Genomic DNA, 27,607 nt, shown 5'->3' with positions numbered 1-27,607 from the left:
TGGTTTTTTTTAAAAACCAGTTTAACTTCTATACTGACTGTGTGCAGCAAAATTGAAGGGCTACCATGAGCCAGGTGAGTTCTCTGACTTGCTCAGATTCTTCTGCTCAGGAGCCAGCTCCTTGAGAAGAAGATAAATGGAGGACCGGGCTGGGAGGGAAACCCCTGGCAGCCTGGTTATGATGTGCTGCAGGCTGGTCCTCCCTGAGAGCTGTGCGTGCAGAACATCAGGGAGTGCTTGAGGTCACAGGGGTTACCTGAGGTAGTCTGGGCTGATTTGAGGTCATAGGAGTCTGTGGTAGGGGTTAATTGAGGCCATGTGGGGTTACTTGAGGTCATTGAGTGCCTGAGAGGGTTAGTTGAGGTCATTTGAGGTCCTAGTAGGGGTTACTTGTGGTCATTTGGGCTGACTTGGATTGGTGTCCCTGGTAGCAGATATTTGATGTCATTTGGGCTTGAACAGGAAGATCAGTTAGCACAGATACTGCCTTTGGCCTCTGCTGTTCATAACATCCAACCAGGGTGGCAGAGACGGCAATCAGGACAGCTGATCACGGGTGAATCCACCACACTTGGGTCAAGGTCTCTAAAGCCCCTGAGATTTGGACTTAACTGGAAGAAAAGGATGGGAGACTTCGGCTATCAGTAGCCACAGACAAGGACCTCTAGTGATTAATGGACTAATATGAGCCATCACTGTCTACTTTATTCCCTGTATTTAGTTGCCAGATCTTCCTGAGGCACAGCACAGTCCAGAGCCCCTGGGGCTGCAGCCCCTCCAAACCCTGCTGCTTCCCGAACACAGACAGCTCTTCCTCGCCCCTCGCCAGAGCTTCCAGAGCACCGGAGCACCTCCCTCGTGCCGTGCACCCACATCCAGGAGGGGTGGAAGAAAACGGGATGAGACACCAGAAAAGTCCCATTTCTCCCCAGGAGAACTGGCGGGAGCCAGAGTGTGACTGAAAATCCACCCACGACGCCACGCAGTGGCAGCAGAGGCAGGCAGCACCGACCGATGACCAGCAGTCCTGAGAATCCCGGCGGGGACAGTGGCGGAGAGAAGGGAAGAGACGGCCCCATTTTGCCCCGCTTTGTCCCGGTTTGCCGGGGCAGGGAAATCTCCAGCGAGCAAAGGGAATTACCATACCGAAAGAAGCTTTGCTTTTGCAGGGGCGCTGAGGAAAGCTGGGAGACAACCCAGGCGTCTGCAGACTGCCTAGGAACGAGTGCCGCTGCTAGTGGGGCTTCATTTTCAGACATGGCTCTGGCTATTTTGTTGGCTGCAGGGAACTTCTGTGGCATGCACACGTGCGTGCCCAAGGTGACAGCCTTCTCTGTGCCCAGGTGATAGGAACATAGCGTTATTTTTCCTAATCAGTATTAATATCAACTCAATGACAGCTGTCTGACACTGCACACAGAGCAAATCACAAGATCCTACACAGAATAAGTCCATATCATCTGGCTTTAAATACCAAGCAGCATAAACGTGCCAGGACTTTTGGATTTTAATTAAACTGTTTGGAGTGAAATGGCCAGCAGAGAAAAAGCTCAAAAATATCCTGCCCAAATGCAATAACATTTAATCTGAAGGGAGCTGGAAATCCCAAAATTGCTTTCTCCACGCCACAAAGTTGTCCTTTGCCATTCCAGGCACATGGGACAGAGATATGGGATGCTCCACACCCCACAGGGCTGCCCTGTTTTCTGAACTCAGTGCTGGTGCAGGCAAATTCCTGCTTTCAACCTCAGCACTCCAGATGTCCTGCCTCTGGGCCCTTTCCAATATGGGCAAAGCAACCAGTACCTAAGCAAGCAATGAGAGATTTCTGATGTTTATTACATTGCTGGCTCTGTCTCACCAGGCGGTTTCCCATCTGTTTGGTCATGTACACGTTAGTACCAGTGAAAATCAGAACTTGGCACATCCCACATCCTCACAGGCCACCAAGCCCCAAAATCTTCATTGAGCATAAATAGAGTTCCAGGCAAAATCTCAACCTGAAGATGGAGGAGGGAATTCAAGTCTTTGGCAAGAGGCACTTTTCCACTTGGGAAATGCATGGGAGTTTTCAATTTTCTGGCATGTCTCCAAGCCTCCTTCCCTATTGAAAAATAATGCTTTTATGGGGAAACACTCAATTCCCCCAGCAGCCACAAGGCTGGATAACTGCTTTGTGGGATGTGATGCTCCCCTGTCCTCCCACACCTGGAAGCATCACCTGGGCGTTCTGTTATTTCTGTAGGCAACATCTGTGGGCAACAACTGCATATGCTGGCAAAAAGCTATTTTTGAGGTTGTGTTCTTGCCTGTGGTTCTTCTGTCTGCCCCTTTCATGCTCACACAAAGCCTCTTTGGTCTTCATTTAAGAGAGCCCAGGAATTGTGCTGGTAACTGTACTACCAGCAATACCAGTAGTACTCCTGGGCTAATAATACTGAGCATGGGGGATTAAACCCATTTCGAGCATTTTTTACCCTAAGCAAAAAGCTTGCAGAAAAATATTTTGCGATCCTTCATTTAAATCCATAATCCTGTCTTACCTGATGGGTTCTTAGCTGCAGGTACCAACCTGGATCAGTCTGAATGATTGTTTGGACCATGTGTTCTTTGCTCTGTGCCATTTTTCTGTTCCTCTTTGCCTTTCTCTAAAGGAGCCTTCTAATGCCAGATAAGAAAAGGTGTCTGCAGCCATCATGACTGGATCACCACTCATATTCATGCTGGTAACCCCCAAGCAGGAGGAAGCATCCAGCTTCCAGGCATTGCAGATATGCCCTAAACTGCTGCAATAGATGATGCAATGGTACAAGATGGGGTGAATAGTGCTGAAAGTAGAAAACCTCCTGAATATCCCTCAGTTTTGCAGGGATTGCTCCAGCACAAATATAAATGCTGCTAACACCTCCTTCTTCTCCAGAGCTGACATTTCCTGAGCAGAGCTCTCTTCTTTGACCTCTCTTTGTAAATACTGACATTGCATTCACAAGGATAATAGATTTCTGTCTACTCTTACTGCAGCTGAATGTTTCCACTGAGGCTACTTCTTATGGCTGGAAATGCACCTGCACCAGCTGTGAGGCTAAGCATAGCCCCCCTGCCAACCCTAAATCCCCCAGGTTCTTGAAAGACCACCACTACCTCACCACCACTGTGCCCCAATTCATCTTGAGACACTGGGAAAGGAATACTCTCTTGATCCTTCCTTATCAGGGAAAGAGAAAAACCCCATAACTACCTTCTTCCTAAATCACTTCCTTTCTCTAAAGTACATGATCCCAGGGTAGGCATCCAGCACGAAAAATGACTTGCCTGTCATACATTACCCACACAGCCCCCCAGAATAATCCCACAGTGATGCCTGAGCCTCCCAAAGGAGAAATATTCTGAGGTTTTTGTTTTCCAGTAACAATCCAGCTATTCCTCACCAAAATGAGATTATTCCTTGTCCGCATCCTCATCACTCAGGGATAAGCCTCAGCACTTGTTCTAATGCCTCACCTCCAGCAAAACTTCACTGCAAAGCATTGCTTTGCTTTTTCTGGTCAGTGAGGTCTCTCTTGCCATGCCAGAGGCCTCCTTTAAAAGCAAAATGGTTTGGTGAAATCTAAAAGTAGTTTTCTAAGCTGCTGCTTTGCATGAACATTTGGAGGGCTCTTGAGGCAGGGCTTTGAGGAGGCAGTGCTGACCGGTGTGCAAGCACTGAGTGGTCCCCTTGAAAAAGAGTACTCAGGAACTGGTTTTGAACAAATACCTGTTTTTCCCAGTTGCCTCAGCCCATTTTCTGCCTTTGTTTTCCCCCTCTCTCTCCTTAAAGGCATCCTGTTATGAAAGAGCTATTGCCTTTCACAGGGTTGGCACAACACCCTCAGCAGAGGTTTGGTGTTCAACACAAACGTGGCCATACGATCAAGACAATTTCCCTCTGGCTTTCCCTTCCTCCATGCTCCCATGTGGAGGTGCAATGTTACGGATGTGCCAAAAGCATCTTTTCCTTGTTGCCAGCTCTAGCTCCATACACAGGAATAAACATTGCCCTTTTTTTTTTTTAGACATCTGGAATGCACTGAGCAGGAAAAATATGACAAGCTGGAATTTCTTTCACTGGGAGAAGTGCACACTGTTGTTTGGGCCAAACCTAAAGTTTCTCACTTACAATTTTTGCACATGAATGGGAATTTAGGCTTGGTCCCTGGAGGGACCATCATTATATGCATTAACAGACAGCTGGGCTTTAGAAAAAGGGGAAAGCAGAAAAAAAAAAGATTTTTATTCTGTACTTAGGCAAATTCATATGAGGGGAATCATCTCCCATTCTCACTGCAGCACACTTTACTCTCTATAGACTCTGAATACATTCACTCATCAAGGCATATTGACTAGCTGCTTATTAGCACAAGTTCAGTTCCCATTCTGCATCCCTCAGACACACACACAAACACTAGTCCTCAGTGAGGTCCATCTGGAGTGAAAAATCATATTTTGAGGGCATTAAATTTGGTCTGATAAAGGCTTTTACATTTTTTAGTTTTTATTACACATACATTTTATCTATATAAAAAATGTTCTCATATGTTTTTATAACCTCCCTTCATGCTGTCACATCTCAAAGCTGGGAAATTTGCACTGCCCCGTGGTAAACCTTCTAGTGAATGTAAAAGGGCTTTGCTAACGGTAAGATTCTAATGAAGATAATTCCAATCAAATCAAATCACAGGGCTCAGGAAACAGCCCCCGCATTCTTTCCTTCAGCTCCTGATTTATCATCTCCTACAAAGCATTGGCCTCATCAGTGGGATGTTTCTGTGGTGTAAAAAATAACTTGGAGCACAGTGATCTTTGTTTTCATCTCTCTTTTAGACAATAAGATCTTTCCTCCCCTTGAATAGACAAATAATGTTGAAAAAAGAGCTCACACTGAGATAACAGTGCCATCTGCGGTGACCAGATGCCCATACAATGCCATCACTGATGGAGGCATTTCACCTTGCTGCCTTTTCCCATTTTTGCCTGTTTTTGTTTGTCTGTTTTTATCTTTTTTTTTTTTTTTTTTTTTTAGCTCATGGAGAGCCCTGTGTGGCCCCATGGAAAGATCCACTACCGGGTACTTCCTTTCCCAATCTGTACTCAGGTTTTCCAAATTTACAGGGATCACCAGAATCCTTACCTGGATTTTTAAAGTCTTATTTTTACACTCAAGCCTGCTTCCAGTGATCAGTCTTTATCTGTTTTGGTTCCCAACCCCATCCCCCGCCCCATCCTTTTCAGCAGTATTGGATGTGACTGTCCTCAGACCGAGGCTTGTGAAACCCTGGGGTGCTTAAATCCCCTCTATCACAAAGACATATAACAGCACTTAGAAATAAGCTGAGTTTTTCAAGGGAAAGGTCTGGCTTTAAAGAACTAGGATGTGGTGCCAAGAGGATTCACATATCCCTGGCTGGCTGGTACCTCGGGGTCTCAGCCACTCATTACAGGAATGATTCTGTTCCTGAAGAAGCAGAGCTGTTTATCAGCTGCTTATCAGTTATAGCCATGAGGATCTCTGGAGCATGGATGATAAACTAGCAGGAGGCAGGGCTCTTTTTTGCCCTCATACCCTCTGCAACCCAAGTCTGGATCTGAATGAGCTCTCTTGCCATAATTTATTTCTCCATTAAATTTCTGACCGGGGCCCTGGCTTTGCAGCTATTGCAGTCAGCCTTTTGTCTTTCTGATTATGCTAACAGCAGCACTTTAATGCTAATTGCCTTCACCGATGAAGCAATCACACAAATTTGGTGTTCTAGGCAGGGACGGACAGTACACAAGGGCTTTGACCCTGGCTGCAGGGGGTGCAAATGCAGGGGAAAAGGATTCAGAATTTCTTTGGCTGCTGCATAAAATGGGAGGCAATGAAGCATACCTTGCAGGGATGGGAGAGGGATGCAGTTTTTGTAGGACTGATATCTGTGCCCTGAAGCAACTATTCATGTTGATTTGAGACACTGCATCTCTAGCACTCCCCTCGCGAGGGACAGCCCAATTTTTCCTCTGCCAGAGTCAACAACCTTTCTCTACACAGAATATTTACAATTATTTTATTTGTTCATTTAATTGGATTGTTTTCTCTGGGATATGTGTAGTTGTTGCTACAAAATTATTTTGGCTGTACAACCCTGTTCTCCAAACCCTGGATTTCAAAAGGATGAAGGGACCACTCATGATTCCCTTTCCTGTTGCTGGGCCAAGGGAAGGACTCACATGGGCATGTTCAAGACCTAAAGTCACCCAAACACAGGTTTTAGCAGCCGCTGAGCAAGCCAGTCCCTCATCTGCTCACAAACTTTGACTGTGAGACCCGGTTTTCCACTCCACAATACTAAAATCCCCCAAAAGGGCCACTGTTTCCAAGACAAATAAACACTCTTTTCCCACCTGGGCATCATGGATTTACCTTTAGGTCTGTGAGTGACTTTCAAGCCTGAAAGGAATGGCCAAGCCAGATGAAAGCCATGCCTGTGGCTCCCTTCCATCTAATTTCTCTTAATTTCTTGCCAAACACATGTTCCCAGTCACTTTATCCAGTCCATTCAATCTGCCTTTCCCTGCTTTGATGGCTAGTGACTGCCCAGTGAGATGGAACTTGGAGGATTTTAGTACTAGTGAGAACACACATCCCAACTGCAGACACCCTAGCACTGCCTCCCTCCTCACCCAGTCAGGTCATTAATTCATCCTGAGACAGGAACACTAATGAAGGCCAAATCCTTCCCAGTGCCACACCTTGATGATCTCCATCTATCCCCCCTGCCTGACTGAAAACACTTTTTACAGCCCAATCCAGTCTCACTCCTGGACTATTTGCTGCCATTAACCATTTATGCCCTGATTCTTGTCTTAATTATGAGATTATCACCCAGTGCTTCTGCATTTGTGTGCACATATAGCCATGCATCTCTCTATATATCTCCACACATACATACATGACTCCTTCTCCCCCCTCCTCCAATAACTGGGTCCAACCATGAATCTTATGCCATTTAAAAGATATTAGCAAGCCCTGAGAAAGTCTTGAGCTCCAACACATCTCATGGAAAGGGACCACAGGATGCCACCTTCACAGCATTTTGTGCACCCCGGATGGGAGGTTGCTCCCCATCTTGGTTTTTTCTGGTTTTTTTTTTTTTTTTTTCTTAAATGAACATAAAATTATGTTCATTTTTCTTAAATGAACATGAGTACCTACCTTCCTTTTTTTCTTCCAATGAAATATTTTTACCTTGCATGCCATTTTTCTCAGTGGCTCCACACACTGTATTTCTTGAGGAGTAAATGATTAAATTTTAGAGCCTGGAGTTTCATGTTTAAACGTCAAGCTTGAAACACAGACCTCAGAAGAGAAATCCATAGGATTTCTATTTTCTTGTTATAAATATGGTCTTTACTGGGAGCAAACCAAGAAAATGGCAGGCAGCCTATCTTACAGTTTTTCTGGTTTTTTTTTTTTTCAGCTTGGAAGATTTTTCTTTTGGTTTTGTAGTTAAAAAATAAGCTTTAAGAGAAATAAGTCATCATCACCAGCACAAATGCATCTGCTGGCCATTTAAGGGAGAGCTTGAAGAGTTCTGGGGTAAAAAAAACCCAGTTAGAGCTTTTAATGGGTTATGAAAGAAGCACACCAGTATAAGAAAGCATCTCCTTTCCTTAAACTCAATTTGCTGAATATTACTATAGCTGATGTTCTAAGTAACTGAGCTGATCCCAGCTAGAGGTGAGGAAATGAAGGTGTAAGAAAACCACCTACATGGATGCCTTGTTCTTCTCCATGACTGGCTCATAGGACTTTCCTGGAGGAAAATAATGAGCTATATGTTAATGGGTTGTCAAAGGTTACTGTTGGGGCCTGCAGTCACCAATATCCAGCGGCTCCCAGAGGAATTGCACCAGATACTCCCACTGGCAGTCATAGAGACAATGGTTGTGTTCAGTAAGCATCACACACTTCGCACCTGTATCTCCAAGGCTTTTTTCCCCTGGAAACCCTATAGCATGCAATAACTGCAAACACACTGTGGTCTGCTGTAATGCCTGCTAAATGAGCAAAGCTTTTTGCTGGCCACCATGCTGCTGTGGCTCCCATTTCCTACCCAATCTCAGCCTGGGATTGTTTTGATACCTGTCTTCGTGTACATGACATTTAAGCTCTGTCAGCAGATGCATTATTAAAATTTAATGCTCGGAAGCACACATGCACCTGCTGAGGGAGTTGCAACATGGAACACCACATTTTCAGCACTCACCCCTGCACTGAGTTTTCCAGTGGTGTCCTCTTTTTCCAGTGTTACCTCACTCTGAGCTGCCTCTCTGTGCCCCACTGTCATTCACTTTCTATATTGACCTGTCTGCTGGTGCAAGCAGCATCAAGCTGATGGCATATCTGTAAGCATATCTGTAAGTCCACACCACATCTGAGGCATTGTGGATAAGGTGGTTTTTCTCCTGCCACCCACTCATTTTACCAAGCAGAATGAAGAGTGCCCTTCTCCATTCCTCAGGATCCATGTCCCTCCACATTTTGGCAAAGATGAATTGTTCTGGGATGAGGTTGTGCTGTTTTGGCTGCTTCTTAATGTACCTGAGGGTGACTTTGAGCAGGTCCTGTTGACTTGAATAAATCTATCTCATTCTTTCATCTCTTCTTCTGCTTGCTGGTCACCCTTTTTTTTTTTTTTTGGTGGAGGTATCCAGTCACAGTTTATACATTGTGTGCTATTTATGCAGTTCAGTCCATGAAAAATACATGAAGACTCCTTTGCTGTTTCGCCCCACAGCTTCATAAATCTTGCATTACTTTCTGCATGGCAACTAAGCTTTACGGGGTGATGGGGAGCAGCCTCCCTGCTGCTCCTGCCCTGGGGTTACAGCATCCTCTGGGGATTCTGGTATTACAGGTTTGAACCCTTCCAGGTTGGCAGAGGAGGGGAGAGGTTCAGAGCCCCCTCAGCCCCATTTTTATATTACTGAATAGGAAAATAAGTCCAAGTTACTGTTTAGTTGCCCTGCAATGTCTCCAGCAGAGCTGTCATCTTGCCTTGCAGTTTGTTTTGATTTTATGGGAAACAAGAGTGATGCAGAGAATATTTCCCTGAGTACAGCTTGTTGAGTATTCAAAAGAACTGGTGTTTGCAACTCGAGATGCAGCTGTGCATTAATTCAGGGACCAGACAGAGGCTGTACAGAAGAACCACCCAAAAAACAAGTCATGAATGTGCTTAAGGGCCCACTTTGAAGGTAAAGCACCTTACCTTTCTGTGCAGACAAATTTACTAGCTGGTACCCATGAAGCGCAAATGCCTTTTCTCACTCTGAGCCCAGTAGAGGAAAATAACAGGCAAACACTGACTTGAGATTTGTTTAAGAGCTTGTCCCAGGCCAATCTGAGCACAAAGGCTCATGGAAATTGCTGAATTCCTTAGTTCTCACTTAAGCTGGAACATTGTGGAAGGAGTTTGCAGCCAGCTCTAATTTTTAATTCAAGTTTCCCTATGTTTGCATTTTCCCTTTAGCAGGCTCTCTGCCTCCAAGTAGCTAATAAGGATGCTGCCTATAGGCAGATTAACAGCTCTTCCCTCTGTCCTCAGAGCCCCTCTGATTCCTCACAGCATCTGCCACCATCGTGGTCCAGCAGCAGACAACCTCAACCAAACAAGAAAATACTGACTGGGGACTAGCATGTCAATCCATAGAGATTTTATCCAAGATGCTGACAACCTCAGTTTTCTAAACCAATTGACTTTGTGCTCCCTTTTTCCTGTTCCAGACTGTCATGTCTTTCCTGCTACAGTGTGAGTGTACCACTAACCATCATCTGTCACAACTTCCTGTCATGTCAGGAGAAACAATATCCATATCTCCACCTCTTCCTTTGTCCTCTAGCAGTGGATAAGAAGATGGTGGCTGCCCACCACCACCTTCATTAACACCTTTCCCAGGTCAGTCTTTTCCTCCTTGGCCTTTCCCACTTACGGCTTTTCTCACCTCTCTTTAAGGTTAGTCCATGTTGTCCCCAAATCCATGGAGCAGGGGATGTGGTGGTAGTTGCTCTAGCTGGTCTAGCTGATCTTGGGGTCTCTTCAAAAAAAATTCAGAGAAAATAATATCTTGGGAGGTAAAAAAACCAAACAAAAACCAACCAATCAACCAAAAAACCCACAGAAAGATGGTATTTCTGAGGGATATGTGGTGAGGGACTGATCCGGGGCTTGGTTGATTTGGCAGGCTCTTTCCCCCAGAAACTAGACTAAAAAAGCATATTTTCCCCCCAAAACAGAGAACAGCCTGTAACAAACCCAGATGCATTCATGTGGGTCTACATGTCTCATTCATCCCAAAAGCCTCTGTTTTCCTCAGTAGCACCAAATCTGCATTTAGGAGAAAAAATACAGAAAATTTATTTCCTTTCCAAGGGGGGAAATCCTGATGCTTCGTGGAAAGTCGAGGGGTCAAGCATATGTGTGATCCACAACTGGATGTTGCTATTAGTCAAAGTTTTTTATTGTCACAAAAAATTAGAAAATTTCATATCTTACACTACAAAAAAACTCCCATGTACGCAAATAAAATGCACACAGAGCACCCAAAGAGGGGGAAAGGGGAGGAATAAAACAGCAATGCCAGTCTCCTATGTGTTAAAACCCTGATGCAAGGAGCTGAGGCAGACACTGGATGTATCAGCTCTTGCTCTAAGGGATTACAATAAAGGATTGGCAACAAAGCGTTAATCTCAAGACTGCTTCTGGTATATTTTACATCAGTCCAAGGAGTCATAATTTCTTTAGCACTAGGACTTTCTATATTATATTCAACACTGAATAGACAAAAAAAAAAAAAAAAAAAAGTTGACCTTCAGTTTTTACTCTTCTCACTATTAACATATAGGAGGAATAAATAAAATTTTAAACGGATTTTCCCCTTTTACATCAGTCTTTCTTTTTAATGCTCAAGTAGTTTTTCCAAGTGGTAGCTACATGACGAAAGGAGGTCAGTCTACACAAGCCATTCTTGGGAACACTTCCTTCTCCAAAAATGAAAAACTGTATCAAAAAAAGCCTTTCCGCCTTTTGGATCCTTTGAAATACCTCTCTCTTAATTATCAGCAAAATATACTAGAAAAAAACAGAATCTGTTGGCTCAGCTGCAACTGTAGCAAGCTGGAAAAGCAAAGCACTTGGACTTACCACGGGCAGGAAATCCACCTACAGTCCTTTCCAAGAACATACCCAGCCAAATGTTGCTGTAATTTTTTTCTGCTGTACCCCAATACATATAATCATGCTCAACACACAAAGTTCTTGCAGTTTTTGGACAGGAACTGAAAACCTCTTTTGTCTCATTTGCTCCTGGACATAGAAGCTGTAACCTTTGGACCCTACACATTGAAACAATGTCTTATTTTTAGCCCTGAGACAAAGTCTATTAATACCGAGATCTGTAGCAAGAACAGTTCTTGAAATAAATAGTAAAGGTTATTTATTTATTTATTTATTTATTTATTTATTTATTTATTTATTTATTGGAGAAAGTGAGAAGAGCTGCCCTATTTACAAATGCAGTCTGGCTTAAAAACAGTTTTGTTTTCCACTGGTTTTTTTGAATGTAACTCCAGCATCTGGTAGGTATCCCAGCAATATGAATGATGAAAAGGGGATTTTGCTTTTAAGAGCCCAGGAAAAAAAAGACTGAGTTCAACTCCTCCCACAGAGCCAACAGGAAAGGAATGAGTGGAGATGATGGGCAGAAAGTGCTACATATTTGCTAACAGCATCTCAGTGCCACCAATGGATGCAGGTAAATGAACTATTCCTCCTGATGAAATGAGTTTTTTCTGTCTTCCTACATGTATTTTCTCAAGTGCAGATAGGGAGGCGCAAATAATCTCAAGACTCTTCTGCTGACAGCTCTAATAATGTTATTCATTTTTTGAGAAATCTCTTTTCCATGCTATGTCTTGATATCCTTCCTCTTTTGTGGTCTGGTGGCTGCCAGAAGGAAACAACAGGATGAGAAATGACACTATCAAGATTTGTCAGACCTTGCTGTGGCTCCTTTCCCTCCTATTTCTTCTGATTCCTGAGGAACTCAGAAGTAACTTGCGGAGACAGAGGGTGCCATTTCAGGACAGGCAAATATTACCTGAAGAAGCCCTGCTGTAAGCAAAGTCCTGCTGCTAAGGAAAAAAAACATTCAGACTCTTCTCTTAGATGCTTCCCTTCTTAAAAAAAAAACATGCTGTGTATCAAATCTCATCCAAAGGTTGGGGGAAATGAAAGAAAGACTTTGAAACAGCTTCAGATGCCTTGCAACACCTGTTTCTACATGACATGGACACAGGCCTCCTTTTGGCAGTTTGAGGTCTTTGGGCTTGGTTCCGCAGCACTGGGGAAAAAGGAAGTTTTAGCAACTCTGTATATTGATGTTATTGCTAAGGAAAGATGCCACAAGATGCTATCCAAAGTCCAGGGAAGCGATACATTTACAGAAACAAGAGACCCTTGCAATCCAGTCAGTTGTTCTAAAATCCTCATCAAAGTCTTCACAAAATAAAAGCCCAACCCTACGTATACCAAATTAACTATGCTGTTTAGTCCTATCTACAAAGAGGAGGACAACTCCAAAATATTTCTTGGTGTGATTTCCAGGTGAGTGGGTTGCCTTCAAGTGCCTCTAAAAATACCAGTCATGAGCTTTAACGGACACACTGAACCCCAGCTACAACCAAGTCCTGGTCTGAGCTGTGCTAGCCCCAGACAAATGGCATCTCCTTGCCATCAGGATGCCATCGCTGTGACCTGGGCAACTCTGCTCTTCCCTCCCCTCTGTGCAAAGTGGCCAGGTTCACAGCAAACCTAGAATGCCAAGAGATAGCTTGGGACAGTACAGTTCTAAAAATAATCCCACTACCACCTCGGTGGGAGAAATACTACAAAATCTCCACACTGCATGGCCATAGGCTCATTTCTACACTGTGCCCCAGGACTTAAGCCACATCATCAGAAAAGGAACAACAAAATTCCTTCCTTCTAGCTAATACCACCTCATGCTTTCTCTCCTGGGCTCCAGGAACAGAAGGGATGGCTGCACTCATGATGGCTACTGGACTAAAGCACCTGTGGAGAGGCAATCTCATGCAATCTTTGGCCACGCAGAAAAATTGATGCCACATTGTTGCTGGAGGTCATCAAGAACCAGATGTTTTACTTCTTCTGGATGTCCTGAACCCGTGATGTAAAGGAAGAGGGGCCAACATATTTTATTTAAGCAAACTCCTTCTCATATACATAATCAAAACTCCTGAAGGTTTCATGTGTTGATCAAACCAAACTGCAGCAAAAATACAAAGAAGCATAGGGGTAACATGAAATTGAGACTGAGTAAAAGAGAGTGGAAAGAAAGAAAAAAACAAGGAAAGAGCCCCAATCTTGTACCTGATGGATAGCAAACTGTACAGCATATACATCTTCATCATGTATTATCCTCCCTAAAGAGCAAATAAAAAGAACTTGGTAACACAGAAGGAGGAAAATGAAATATACACCCTGTATTGTATTTGTCATGGATCAAGCGACATGTTTATATGCTAGTCTCTATAACTTAATGCTGTGTAACAGCATTTTTTTTCTTTTAATTTACAAAACAAAATATGTATTGAGAAATAATCTAATCATATTGCTCTTCAATGCACTTCTGTAGACAAGTAAGACTCAAAGTTATACTTCAGCAAACTGCAGCTATTGAAAGTCCATGAATGGCCACAAAAATCCTCCTTTCAAGTCAGTCCTTGGAAGCATTACCACGTGCTGCTGTAATTCGGTATATATATATACATATATATATACACATACTATATATACCTCCCACGAACAGACAACATGTGGTGGAAGGCTTGTCATCACTGCCGAAGCTTAAGAGATGGGTTAACCTCATGTACAGCAGATTTGTTTCCACGTTCCATGCATCTTACATTGGCTTCATGAAAATGAGGACACAAATAGGAAGAAAAGCAAAACTTTATAGTTAAACACTGCTTTAGAAAGGTTGCAGCAGAGGCCAATGTCCTCCAGTTATAGAAACCACTGAATTTTCCTTTTTATCTTTTCTTGGGGTTTTTTTTTAGTCAAAATAAATCTCAGGGCTAGAGTACAAAGTGCAGGACCGACCCACTTGAGGAAGCAACTTTAAAAACTGTGTTACAACGGCACCATCCCATTCACCAACTGGACCTTCATCTCTTGAAGGCTGCTCATTATCTTCTTCTGGTGACCAACAAGTGCCACTCCCAGACGTCTCAAATCCCTGTGGGAGAAAGCAGACGTTGGTTCCATGGACCTCTTAGGCACACGTTGCCACACACACCACGCGTCGCATGCACTGCTGCTACTGACAGTGCCTAGCTGTTATCACTGGCACCTCTCAGAGCCAAGTTTAGTTGGCAGGTTTTATTTTCCCCATTTGCAATTTTTTTTTTTTTATGGATGACAGTATCGCAGAGAGGTGATGTGATTTGAATGAGACCACTTTGCTGCCAAGAAGAAACGCCAGACAGCGAAGTGTTAGCATCATTTTTGGCCAAGGATTCTGCTAGGCGTGAAAAGTCCTATTTCCAAGAGAAAAGCCATGTAAGAAAGCCCATGTTGCTGTTTCCTCTTCTCATGGGAGAGGCTGGTATTTGATCTTGGATATGAGCAGTGAGGAGTGAGGTCAATCCATGCTTTCTTTCTCTTCAGATGAGGGAAAGCCAAAGAAACACAAATGGCAAAAGCCTTGAGCATGGCCACCATCCTGATGACTCCTTAAAGTCAACAAGAATTAGCAAAGTAGCTCCCCTTTGGGTCTTTGCAAATCTTCCCATAAACCCACATTTGGTTTTGCTTTGGGGAGGTGAATTTTAGAAGCTAAGGGCATTTGTGTTGCTTCTGCCTACTGGGGTACCATTACAGGAAAGCTGTAATGCAGGCTCAGGAGGAAAGATTGTCATCAACTCCACCCTCCAAAATCCAGGTACAGTACAGTAATTTCACGACTATAAGGTGCACCCTTTTGACTAAAATTTTGGTCCGAACCGGGAAGCGCGCCTTATAGTCTGGTGTGTCTTATATAATGTACAAAGTTGCAAAATTTGCCAACCCAGAAGTGCAAGCCATGAGCCGAGCCGCGAGGCGGGGTGGGAGCCGGTGGCTGGGGCTGGCAGGAGCCGCGCGGGGTGGGTGGGACTGGGCAGCCCCCGGCCAGCAGGAGCCGTGCAGGATGGGCGGGACTGGGCGGCCACGAGCAGCACTGCTGCATATATGCTTCCAGCACAAGACACAGAAGCTGTTAGAGAAGCAGGTTGACTATAAGAAATGTGGTATTTTGTCTGAAAGTACCAGTCCCTACTTTCTACCTCCAGACTGGAATGAATTAAGGATATTTCTGCATTATGCCTTATGGTCTTGCCAATACACTTGTGAATCCCCAAGCTTCTGACACCTTGTGTGCAACTCTTTTAGGAGAAAGTTCTCCACCAAAAGCTGCTAAGATGTAACAGCTGCTTTTCAGAAACCACACTGCTGCATTCATGCAACGGCTGGCAATCCCCAGCAACATCTGGGAGCCCAACCATCACCTGAGACATAATTGCAAACCTGGCCTACAGTTCACAGCAGGGTTGCGTGCTGGACTGCAGGTGAACATGTGCAAGGAACACCAAAACATTTTCACACGAGCTACCCATGGAGGTGTGCCTCTCAGCAGCTTCACATTCTGGACAGAAACTCCTGTGCAAGAACAGCCAACCATTCACGTCCACAAATGAATGCTGCTTTGAATAAAAAGCAGTCTTGAGGGAAGGTTATTACATTAACACATAAAATAGTTGAAGCCAAGAGCTAGATCTGTACTTCTCCAAGGACTGTCATGTTTTCTGCTTTTTGATTTGAAAAATACCAAGTTTTTTGCTTTGGGCTAAACACATAATTTCATTAATGTACCCTTTTTCAGCAATGCTTCTTGATGATGCAAAGGAAAATCATAACATAAGGGGCACAGAGCAAAGGAGGTCAAAGAGACACATTGGCAGTGCTCCTTACCTGGCAGAGAAAAGGCTGCAGCACCTGCAAAAGGTGTCTACCTTCTCAGGGGGACATGCTTTCATTTCTGCCTCCACTGAATTGTGAAACTAGTTCAGCAAGCCATCTTAATAATGAAGGAAAATGAAGTAATGCTATTGTTACATGCAATTTATTTTATGTACACAGTACAGTTGGAAGTTCACACCAGAGATTAAAAAAAACCACCAAAACCAAAAAACAAACCAAACCCCAAACCCAACACAGTATAGGACCTGATTTTTAAAAGAGACAACATCCATCCTCCCTCTGCTGAGTCCTCCCCTGTTGGCACTTTTTGAAAAATCAGCTTTTTTTCCCAGGTATTAAAGTGCAAGCTGAGCTCTTTTGAAAATCCAGTACCACATATTTCACAGATGTATAATTTCTGACACTCTTGCACGTTATGCTGGAAAAAAACAGTCTGGAACTCGGAGAAAAACATGCATGTCTTGGCCTTTCACATACAGCCCCATCAGTCCAATAAACCTCCTACCCAGGTCACTATATAGCCTTTCCCCCCCATATAGTATCTCCTTAACTCAATATCCTTGAGGAGTGTCTCTCTGATTTACAAGACAGAAAGAAGGAAAAATAATTTCTTATACAATAACTGCTCACTAGAGGATCCAGTCAGTCTTTTTTTTTTCCTTTATATCAAATCCTCTCAAATGTGAAGCCACTAGCCAAAAGCATGGGGGACTCCTTAGAGAGAGGAAAAACACTTCTGTGCGGTCTTTCACCTCAGCAAAGATGAACCAGAAGACACAGCTCCTGAACCAGATGCTCACCAAGTATACAAATCAGCAGCTTTATTCAAAAGCCATCTTCCACATATCAAAGAAAACAACAAAACTTTCTAAAAACTGCATAGAGAATATAGGAGCTGTAATTCTGATGTTTCAAGCATGACTTAGAGCACGTTGCATGCTCTCATGCATCCAGTGCTGAAGGACTTAAAGCAGTGTAAGACAGAAGACAATTTTGAACAGAATTGGGTGCACAAACCAGCTGGTTTGGGGACAAAAAAACCCCAACAACTTCTGTGTCGAAGGGCTGCAAAAACAACTGCCTTTAAGCTCCAGTCCAGAGCTGCCTGGCTTATGTTACTGTGGCCAAGTGGAAATTTCACTGGGTTCCACTCTGCAGAGGAGATGTCTGCAGATATCCACTGGGGCTTTACAATAAAAATGTGCATTCCCTGCAGGAAAAGGCACAACTGAGACCCACAGACAAACAACACCTGCGATCCGGATCTACTTCCTTGCTGTGGAAGTGACCTGACCCCTGGTGTTGGACTTTGTGTCTGCCTCTGCAGTGGAGATTTGTACACCCATGTGCTGGGTGGTCTCCCTGCTTCAAAATACTTGGCCTCCCCAGCCATGACACAACCTCTATTCTTATTTTAGGGAGGAAGTTTATCTTTTCACTTCTTTCATTCATGTAGGGTTGGAAATGAAAACAGGCAGGAATTTAAATCACTTGTCAACAAGGTATTAAAAGGTTTACCTAACTTGACCAAAAAGCCAAGGAAATTAAGGGGAAAATTGGTGTCAGCTCATCCCAAGTAGCCTGTACACAGCTGCATGCATGCTGCTCTCTTACCACTGCCTTGCACGGAAGGTCAGCTGCAACATGCCAATGACAACATGGTATCCCCTTCCCTGCAACAGCATCCATTTGCAAGGGTTGAATTCACAGTCTCCATGTTATAGGAAATAGATTTAAAACATTTTATTTACAAATATAACTACTTATACACCATGGACCAGTTTGCAAAACACAGTGTAGGTTAGGACTGGATTGCCACATGAAATACAACCCCCTCACCAGCTGGTTTAGTCATACAAGCAAAAGGGCCACAGTCCTGAAAGATCTTTGTGGTCAGCAGCTGCCAGTCTACCACAGGTATTTTGTATTTCATCTCCCATCCAGGGCAGATCTCACCACTGTTCTGCACATGGTGTAACTACAGCCGCCAATGCAGACTCGGACTACTCATGGAGTTAGCTGTCAGTTTGAATGAGGGGAAACAAGAAGAGCCTCAAAGACCTTCAGACAATGCTAAAGAGAGAGGAATCTGCTTGCTAGGGACATTTGCATGAAACAAGGACTTAAAAAAATTTGTTTTAAGAGTTCATCTGCTCTTACTCATAATTCCCATTCTACTTAATTACAAGATGAGAATTTGTTCAGAAGCAGACACAGCATTGCAATCCCACAACTGAGATTTCAGGTTAAGAATAAGTATCTAAAGCAGGTGAACTCTTAAATGCTCTTCATCCAGTATAACTTTTAATAAATAATTTATTTTATTTTAGAAGAAAAATACATACAATGCAGAGCAACAGAACACATATTATTACAAATATTCCGAGCTCTTCATCTAATAACAAATAACAGGGTGTCCTGAGATTCAAATCTTTCAAAAGGTGAAAATATGTAGTCCACATGGTTAGTAATTGGTCCAGTTAAGGGTCAGACTGAAACTCATGTCATGGATCTATCTATTCTTGAGTATTGTCCTGGTAAAGTTATTCTTGCAGTGGATTCAGAGAGTTCCAGACACACTCAAAGTCACTAGGTGGTCCACAAGTTTAAAGAGCAGGTCTGGTCCACTGGAAAGGTTCCCTTCAAGTCTGATATCCAGTTGGAAAGAGAGGGTGGAGGGTGAGGCTCCACTATTCACAAGGTGATTCATCCCTTTGCAAGAATTAGAGCTAAATGTAGAAATCACTCTTTGTTTGAACATATACATTTTCAGGTCTTTGCTTAAGTAGGCAGAGCTTAGGACTTGGGGTGATATTCATTGATCTTAAAATTTTTAATCTTTTGCTTTCAGAAATTTGTCACTAATACTACTCTTTCCTGGAATAAATGCATCAAGCCTTCAGTTTCAAAGAATCAGAATGATAACCAGAATTTTTCATGCCAAGGGAGGAAGGTTTTAAAAAAGTAAAAAAAGCTGAACATTAACTATCTCAACCAGATCCTGTAAAGAAGCCACAAGCTGGGCACCCACAATTACTAGTCCTGACAGTGTTATAGCCAACTCCTACAGCACTAGTAGGTTTATTTTCAGTAGATTTTAGAAATTCTTTATATTTATAATATGTTTCTTTCCTGCTTTTTCTGGTAGCAGTTATCCACCTAATTTCTACATCTGTCTCCTGTACAGTTTGAATGTGGTGAAGACCATTTTGGACGGTATTTGAAGGCAACCTCTTAAATTGTAAAGACTGTTTTACTGATGCCATTTGGGGAAAGCAAGCTACTTTCAGATGTTCAGATCATCTTTTCACCCAATCCCCCCCAAGTCCCAGCTCTGGAATATAAAGAACAGTTGCCTCTATTAAAAATGACAAGGAACATTTAATCTGAATTCTCCTTTGTAGAGTACAAAATGTTTTGTTGCTCCCTTTTACAGGGATAAAAAAACTGAAAACCTCCAAGAAACCAACCCCTCTCAATATATCAACCTTCAAAGAACTTTGCTTGTTCTGGTGTTTATTTTCTGGAGAACCCATGAGAGTCTCAGCTGAGCCGACCAGGAGTAATTTTTCTCCCTTACTTTATTTTTAAGGGCAATCTGCCAGTTTGCATCAGCCTGAGTTTGGGACTTCAATACATGACTACAATACTTTTCCTCTTAACCTGCTATTATGGTTTCTCTTTTGTTAACAGCTTAGAATCTGCTGGGGTTTTTTCTTTTTTTTTTATTGTTTCTGAGAGGGATGAGACAAGTTTTGACTTGGATGGCCTTTTGATTAATCTTCCACAGGTCTTCCAAAAATAGACCCGGAGTGGGTCAAGCCTTCTTGCCAAGCCACCTCTGCAATACAAAGGTATATGGGCTGACAGAGAAGAACCCAGCAGGCATCTCTGCAAGAAGATCTGTCCACAGGGAGGGGGTGGGGGAATTTATTTGTTGACATGAATAACTAGCTGAAATAGGTTTCAACCTTTTTTTCAGCTTTAACTGAAATGGAAGATGGATCCATGAAATGCCTCTTTCCAGTTAGAAAAAAACAACCAACAACCCAAAAGCTCCCCCAGGGTGCCAGGCATCAGTTCCTTTGCACTGCTCTGTTGTTCTAAATGCCCAGAAGAAAGCTGAAACTGAGCAGCTCAGACATGTTGTCTCTACTGGGACCAGAAAGAAAATGTTTGTGCTGTAGATGACATCCTGGGACCTGGTGAGGGGCCTTTGAGAAGGTTTGCAGTTGGTGAGAGTCAGAGCATCTCTGGCAGCTATAATCTTATTTAAAGACTTTCAAAGCAACTTGCCTTTCTACCTAGAACTGTGCAGGTAATGGGTTTCTTGGTTTATTGCCATTTGGTTAATTTTAAAGCACTTTTTTGCATCAGCTGGAAAGATTCTGGGGGACATTTTTGAAATTTCTGGAATACCAAAGAGTAAACACAGGGAAATAGTTACATTTTAAAGTTAAACTAAGGATCTTATTTCATAATCTGAAATACTGTACTTTAGGAATTTGGAGGTTAGGAATTCTTTTGTCAGCAGCATGGGATGCTAAGATGGTATAGGAGGGATAGTAAGATTACTTGGAGTTACACAAGTAAGTAAACCTCTAATTTGCTGTTGAAAACACCCACTAACTTGGGTTTCAAGTCAACATATTCTGTGACCCAAACAAAAGCATTTTACTTCTGAACATTCCATGTAGAGCTCTTGAAACCGCAGAAAATTCTACAGCTAGAGGTCCAATTTTCTTCTTTGATATGACTAATTAAGCCAAACAGCAATAAATTTGTGATAGATTTTAGACAACCTGCATTTTCTACCAGAATTTGCTCTGGTTATGCGACTGGGGAGGTACTGTGGAGCAGAATGCTCAGATGTTTTCCTTTTCTCATAAATTACTGCTTCATCCTATCCCCTTTCTTCCCAATCAGCCTCTGGCTAGCTATTTCTGTTATGCGGACTCTGACCAGCCTGGGGATGGATGCCTTCTTCCTTGGTCAATGTTTGTAGATTATTAGTCTAAACTGTGGAGTCATCAAAAGCCCAAGTAACGTGACACAAAATTGCAGGACAAGACTGGGAAACAACATGTAAGGTCTCAGGAGCTCAAAAGAGGATCTAGGTGAGAATCCATGCACCCTGATTTCCCAGAGCATTGCTGGAGAGGACTTCATCCCTAGCTCAGAGTTTTCATGTGAATTGCTGAAAAAAGACTGGATGAGTCCAGGTGTAAGGGGCAAATACTGATGATGTGAGTGGAGCAAATAAAATCAGAGTGAGAGCAGATATGCTCCTGCACTCCCTCCATGTATTGTAATGGAAAACTGAACTCCTTGGAGATGTCACTGACTTGCATCACACTCCTGTGCTGTACAGTGAGCTTCATGGCAAGCACTGCGGCAGACAGGAGGAAATGCTGCAGTTCTGTGGGGTGGGGGGATTTTTCTTGGTTTATTCATACTCCTCAGAAGCAATTCTGTATGTGCAGTGGCAATCTGCACACGGTCAGAGGAGACACAACTTTCTCCAAAGCAGCAGAGTACAAACCTTCCCATTCTGCCTTAATGCCTGCAATAAACTAAGCTTGAATTAACCCAGCTAGAAAGGCAGGCTTTGAGTTTGAGACAGTACAGGCAGTAACAGGAAAGTCCAGACACAATTACACAAGCAATGCATGCAATTAAAGATGGAGCACAGCAAATTAGCAGCTTTGAGGCATTTATCATTTGAATCATTTGAAGGCTGTTGCCTCAACTGCAGTCACACTCATGTGCAAAAACCATGGGCAGATTCAGAAGGAAGGGGCTCATTTAGGAAGCCTGTCCTTTAGAATTGTGGGTTGCTGATGCTCTCGCACTGGCATCAGCCCTTACCTATTTCTGTTAATGCTGAATACCATTTCCACACCTTACTGGTCTTCACTGTTCACTTGGTTATATCCAGATCAGCTGTGAAACCCAGCTCATCTGCTGTGAAGCCAGGACGTCTCAGCAGGGACTTTAGCATCTATACATTTACTAGTAAGGCAGAGGGTGGGTTTATTTTGTTGGTAACCCCAAATACTCAACTGCTATTGTGTCAAGAGGATAGCCTAGCAACTACAGAAACTCATGCATTAATTTCTGTGAGTAAAGGAGACAAAGTACTTGCTGCCAATGTAGTGATTATAAATTTTAATGTTGCCTGCAGTTGTTATCAACAGAGATGCTAAGGGAAACTGCTGACTGCAAACACAGGATAATGTTTTCCCTTTCTGCAGCCTCATCCTTGCATATTTTTGAATGCTTTGTCTTTCTCCTCCCTCTTCCCGTTTTCAATTCCACTAAATGAGGTGAAAATGATCTGGACACTACTCACTCTAGGGTCACCTGAGCCACTGCATCCATTGAACTGTATCCATTCTCCATGAAGATCTCTGTGTATCGGCCCATTTTGATGGCTTCCAGCCACTCACCCACAGACCTGTAGGCACTACTCCCAATTGGACTGTGTTCTACCAGCAGATTTGACGCTCTAAAGACAAGCAAAAACAAAGAAGCAAACATAATCAGTATTGAGATATACACAACATGACTCAAGTTGCTTGCATTTTTTAATGGTAAAGATGATTATTTTATTCCATTTTCAGTGATTGCTGCAGCTTAAATCCTCCTAGTAAGATTGATAAGCAATGTATCAAACACGGCACTTCACCTGCAACCTCACCCATTCTCGAGTTAGTTCCTGCCATTTCCGGTCCTCACCACGAGCAGAAAGAGGAGAGGAGTGGCATCCATCCCAGTTACCTCTTCTCCACAAGCAGGCTCCCCCAGTCACTCCTACTTCAAAGTCTTCACTTTGATGACTCCTGCTTTGCTCTCTTCCTCCACCTTTAAAGCTCATAATTAAGTTAAGACAGTGCAGAGCCTGGAAGCTGAAACCCAAATTACATTTCCCAGCAGTGGCCATCAATGGCAGGCAGCTGTTAACAGTCCAGAGAGCGCTTACAGTCCAGAGGCTGCTCCTGCAGAGTCACAGGGAGAAGGGGGGCTGTGGGTTTGGGATGCCGACAGCATTTCAACGAGCCTGCAGAGAGCAGCAATGCTCCAGCCATGCTCCAGCCCTGCAAACAGAGGTACACTCCTGCTCCCACACCCTCACTCCAGACCCTGCCACGGCAATTGCTCCCTGCTCAGCTATGCCATGCACTGAAGAAGCAATTCAGTCAAATAATAACCCTTCACTGCGGCTGGAGCACCGATACAGTACCTGGCACAAGCAGGGTCCACCACCCCACTAATGAGGTGAAGAGAGCAAAGAGGGCTTGTCCGAGGTCAGCCAGGAAATAAACTAGCGCTATTTCCTGCTTTGTACAACGGGACACACAGCTAACACAAGCCCTGCATAAAGATTATTACCCACAGCTAAAAAAAAAAACAAACGTTTTCTGGGTCAGCCTCTGATGGTGACTATTACACTTCAAAGACTTTCAACTGGAAGGAGAGCTGGGATATTATATTATTATAGCACTTCAGGAATCTTCACGTATTTTATGAGCACATTAGTATCATTTGTTTATTTAATAGCAATGCTGAAGGGTCTAATAAAATGTGAATACTTGCAGTACCAAGAACATAATGGCTTCCCATAACAGTTTATACACATGAGAAATTAAAAACTCCTAAGTAATCATAATGAGAAGTGGATTTTCATGACTAATTTCAGGAGGTACCTAGTGATATCATAGCACACGCTGTAATGCAGAGAGTGACTTTCTCCCTTATTTGCATTAATGAGAGTTTCCATAAAGAACACATTATATATATTTAAAAAATCCTTTACAGCTGCTCTATATTGAAATTATGATTCATTTGGAATTACTATGGTCTGGGCACAGCAATCTATGAGAATAGAAACACAGCCCCAAAGCCTGACTGTTCAGGTGCTCCATCCATATCAAAAATATCCACAGCAGTTCTGGAAAGGAGATGTTTGGAATTGCATGGATCCATTCATGGAATAAAACATCAGCAAAGTGCTTAGCAGCTCAAGGAAATGATTTTCTATCTATTTTCCTCATCTGACATAACAGTTTGGTATAAAAGAGTGCAGGAAACACCATGCAACAGGTCTGGAAAATAACTGTTCTGAATTCAAAATAAAAGAGAAACCTCATATATTTTATGCTGTCATAAACATTTTTCAGGTTTGCTGACACTTACTTTACATCTAATTGCTAATAAGAATAATTTCTTCAGATGGTAAATCGTACGTGTAAAATAGCCCAAGGAAGTAGATCTATCTCATATTTAAAAATTAACAGAAATTTCAGGTTCTCGTCTTCCAGTGCACAAAATGCCATGCACAGGGACATGCCACCATAGGGATGTTTAGTTGCAGCAGGTGACATGTGCCACGTGCTGCTGTGCAAGGCTCACTTGGAAGGTGTGGGGACAAATGACTTAAAACTCACAACAGTGTATCTGTTTTGGTGCATACCACCTATCTCATCTCTTTCATTCCTGTTTAAAGAAAATAATATATCTTATTTTTGTCCCTCCTTTGAGGATAAAGTTTTCTGAAGGGCCTTTTCCATTGTTAATCTGGGGAACTCCACTGCCATCAGTGAAGCAGCAATAATACACATATTTACACACACACATATATATATAAAACTTTTTTATGACCTTGCAAGGGACTGTGTGATTAGCAATACTGATGGCTCAAAAGTAAATGTGTGCTTACAGTGAAAATAGAAAAAGCCTCTCCAAGACTATTTAGCTCTTTCTCCCTGCACTGTAAAGTGCAGCTTTATTTCTTAATTGTGTTTACCTTACTTGTAGCTGTGTAGCTATTCAGATTCATGTTTAAATACAAACTGGCTGCTCTATTCACTTAATGTGGTTTCAGCAAAGTCATTGTGAACGGCACTTTGGGAACTACAGACCTCCTCTAGCAATTACCAAGACTCTCATGACTTGTAGTGGTGGCTAGCATGCCTAGGAATAGTTGTGGAAGGATGCACCTGGACATCCATGAGCTTTGCACATCCTAAGAGTTTCCCCAAGAGACACTTTTTGTTTGTATTACCAAGATAAAGTCAACAGGTAGATGATTGGAGCAGTATTTACTATCTACCTCATGCCCTCAAGTCTTGCCTTCTATAACCTTGCAGAGCCCAGGTAGCTTTGTCACAGACAAAGTACTGCTGAAACTTCTGTTTCTGAAAGACAGACTATGTTAATTTTTTGTGGCAGCACTGCATTAGAGTGAGTGGATTGCTCACTTGGCTGCCAACTGCAACAGAAAAAGCTGATATGAGTCAACTCCCCTGGACATAACAAAACTGAAGGAATATTCACCCAAGAACACATGCAGGCTAAATAATCAGAGGGAATCCAACCCTAGGGGTGGGTATTCAGACAAGGAACTTGTTCTGAGCAATGGTTCTGGGTTGTATCTGTACCTGCTTGATGCATTAACCAATGTCTTCAAGTTGCTTGGGTTACGGATGAGCTTGTCCAACATACTGACAATTTCGTCAAACTTGGGCCTGCTGTTGCGGTCTTTCTGCCAGCAGTCGAGCATTAGTTGGTAGAGAGCAGCAGGGCAGTCCATGGGACTTGGCAGGCGATAGCCCTCCTCCACAGCTTTAATCACCTATAGGACACAAAACGGAAGGCTTTTCTTCCCCTCATCTTTTTTTTCAAATGCAAATTGACTTTAACATAGAACTTTGGGATCAGCAATTTGCTCACAAAAAATCCTGCCAGCCCCCAAATCTGCACACAAGAGGCAAACTCAGTAAGCCCCTCTATCTTTCATATTTTCTTTGTGATGGGTTGACTAATACTATTTTTAGTCATTGCAAAATGGATCTAGAAAGCCAAGGCACTGCTGCAACCAGGGGCCCAGATTGCCTGGTTGCGCTTGTTCAAAGCTCAGTTGTGGTTTCTACATTATATACCAGGAAACTCTTGCAGCCTACGCTAAATCCATGAAAAAGAGCCTACAGGGCTTTCTGGCATCTTCTTGGAGTACAGCGATTTTGTTTATTCAGATGTTAGTTTCTTTTTAAATGAAAAGGCACGTGATAGACCACATATTTGTATTACAGTAATAAAAGTCTGACTATATTTCAAAAGAGACTTTGAGTGCTAATTGATGGATGGATTCAAGGCAGAGGCAGAACAACCATTTCATATATCATTCAGTCCTGTCTGGGTCTAGCAGTTTCTTAGTGTGGCCACATTTCTGCCAGGAATTTACAATGTCAGCCCGAGAGTATGTAAATTAAAACCAGGGGAGCTGTCACACTGATTTCAAATAGAAACCAACTATGGTATTATATCTAAAACAAGTGGTATGCATATGTGTTGCCTGCCCTCTTGAAAGGCAGAAATGAATAAATGAGGGCAGAATTGAAGAATGCAATTTGTTTTCCCCAGTTTGGGGCAGATCTGTGGCAGGGCTTTAAGCCAAACAGTTTCCATTTTGAACCATTACAATTTTCAGGAGAATGTAGCTCATGTTTCAAGCCACAGGCAGTCATGGCAGCCCATCTTCACACCCTCCACTCCCAAGATTCCTTGATTAAAAGGAACTGGAAGCAGGTATTTGCTATGTCCACATAAAAACCACATGTGTTTCACTGTCCGCTCCCAAGACTACCTCAAATGCCATTCATTCTAGGCATTGTCCCACAATTTGAAATACTTGTGTTGAAAAGGAAGGTTCTGTGGTTAGCCCAGAAGTTGTTGTCTTGGTCTTTAGTTACTAAATGAGTAGTACAGGATGAGCTGTGTCAGGCTAGCACTGCATTTTAGAAGGCTTCAAAATTCCAGACTGCATGGATTGTTTCCAAATTGTCCTTCATCGCAAAGGTTTTTGTTAAGTGTGAGAGTTGCAGGAATGAGCCAGGCCAACTGAGCAGTAGTAGTGGGAAACTCAAACTCTCTGAGGATGTGCATAGCAGAGAAGCAGTTAGGTGAGGCTTTATGATCTCCTCCAAGGGTAAAAAGCACATCAGAAGATCTGGGCTCCAACATTTACAATCCCTTTCTGCCCATGTGGGATTTCATCTGTCGGTAGAGCAGTTGCACCACTGTACACCCAATCTGCACTTGCAAAGCAATCTCTTCTATGCCCTGGCTGTTGCTCCCAGCTCCACCACACTATCCTATTTATACTCTCTGTTTTCACACCATGCTTTTCAGCTGGTCCCTGATTCCAAATTTGCAGCTACCCTATAAAGAAAAAGCTTCAATGTGGCACAGCCATGAGAATGCTATTTGCTGTGTCCACGTCTGTGTTTACAACAATAATGGGTCATCCTCCAACTGTAGCAGAAAGAAAATAGTAGCAAGACAGGGAGCAGACCATCTGGCACCAGATCAGAATATCTGAACTATATCTGCAACGGGGTCATGCATGCTGGATATTCCTGGCAGTAACATCACAATCAATAGGCTTAACTCAATTTACAGGATGTCATTTGTCCTTGTGATACAATGTAAAT

The 27,607-nt window shown here is 43.0% G+C and overlaps 1 protein-coding gene across 21 annotated transcripts in view; it reads right to left on the bottom strand.

Moving 5' to 3' along the window:
* EPHA5 (EPH receptor A5) overlaps positions 1 to 27,607 on the bottom strand; it is a 261,517-nt gene that overhangs the window by 10,996 nt on the left and 222,914 nt on the right. For 11 of the 21 annotated variants that reach the window (XM_033060576.1, XM_033060572.2, XM_033060570.2 and 8 more), the window contains 2 exons: positions 25,556 to 25,749; positions 22,468 to 22,623 (listed from right to left, as the gene is read on the bottom strand). In XM_033060576.1, coding sequence (XP_032916467.1) covers positions 22,468 to 22,623; positions 25,556 to 25,749 — 350 coding nt within the window. Of the gene's footprint in view, positions 1 to 10,512; positions 14,335 to 16,106; positions 16,213 to 16,235; positions 18,845 to 22,463; positions 22,624 to 25,555; positions 25,750 to 27,607 lie in introns of those variants that run through there. The other 10 variants (XM_033060579.1, XM_033060584.1, XM_033060581.1 and 7 more) reach the window with 5 other exon arrangements.

The sequence above is a fragment of the Catharus ustulatus genome, chromosome 5, assembly GCF_009819885.2.
Source record: "Catharus ustulatus isolate bCatUst1 chromosome 5, bCatUst1.pri.v2, whole genome shotgun sequence".
Lineage (NCBI taxonomy): Eukaryota > Metazoa > Chordata > Aves > Passeriformes > Turdidae > Catharus > Catharus ustulatus.
Note: the sequence above shows the minus strand (reverse complement) of the source record. Positions and strands in the feature narration are given on the sequence as shown.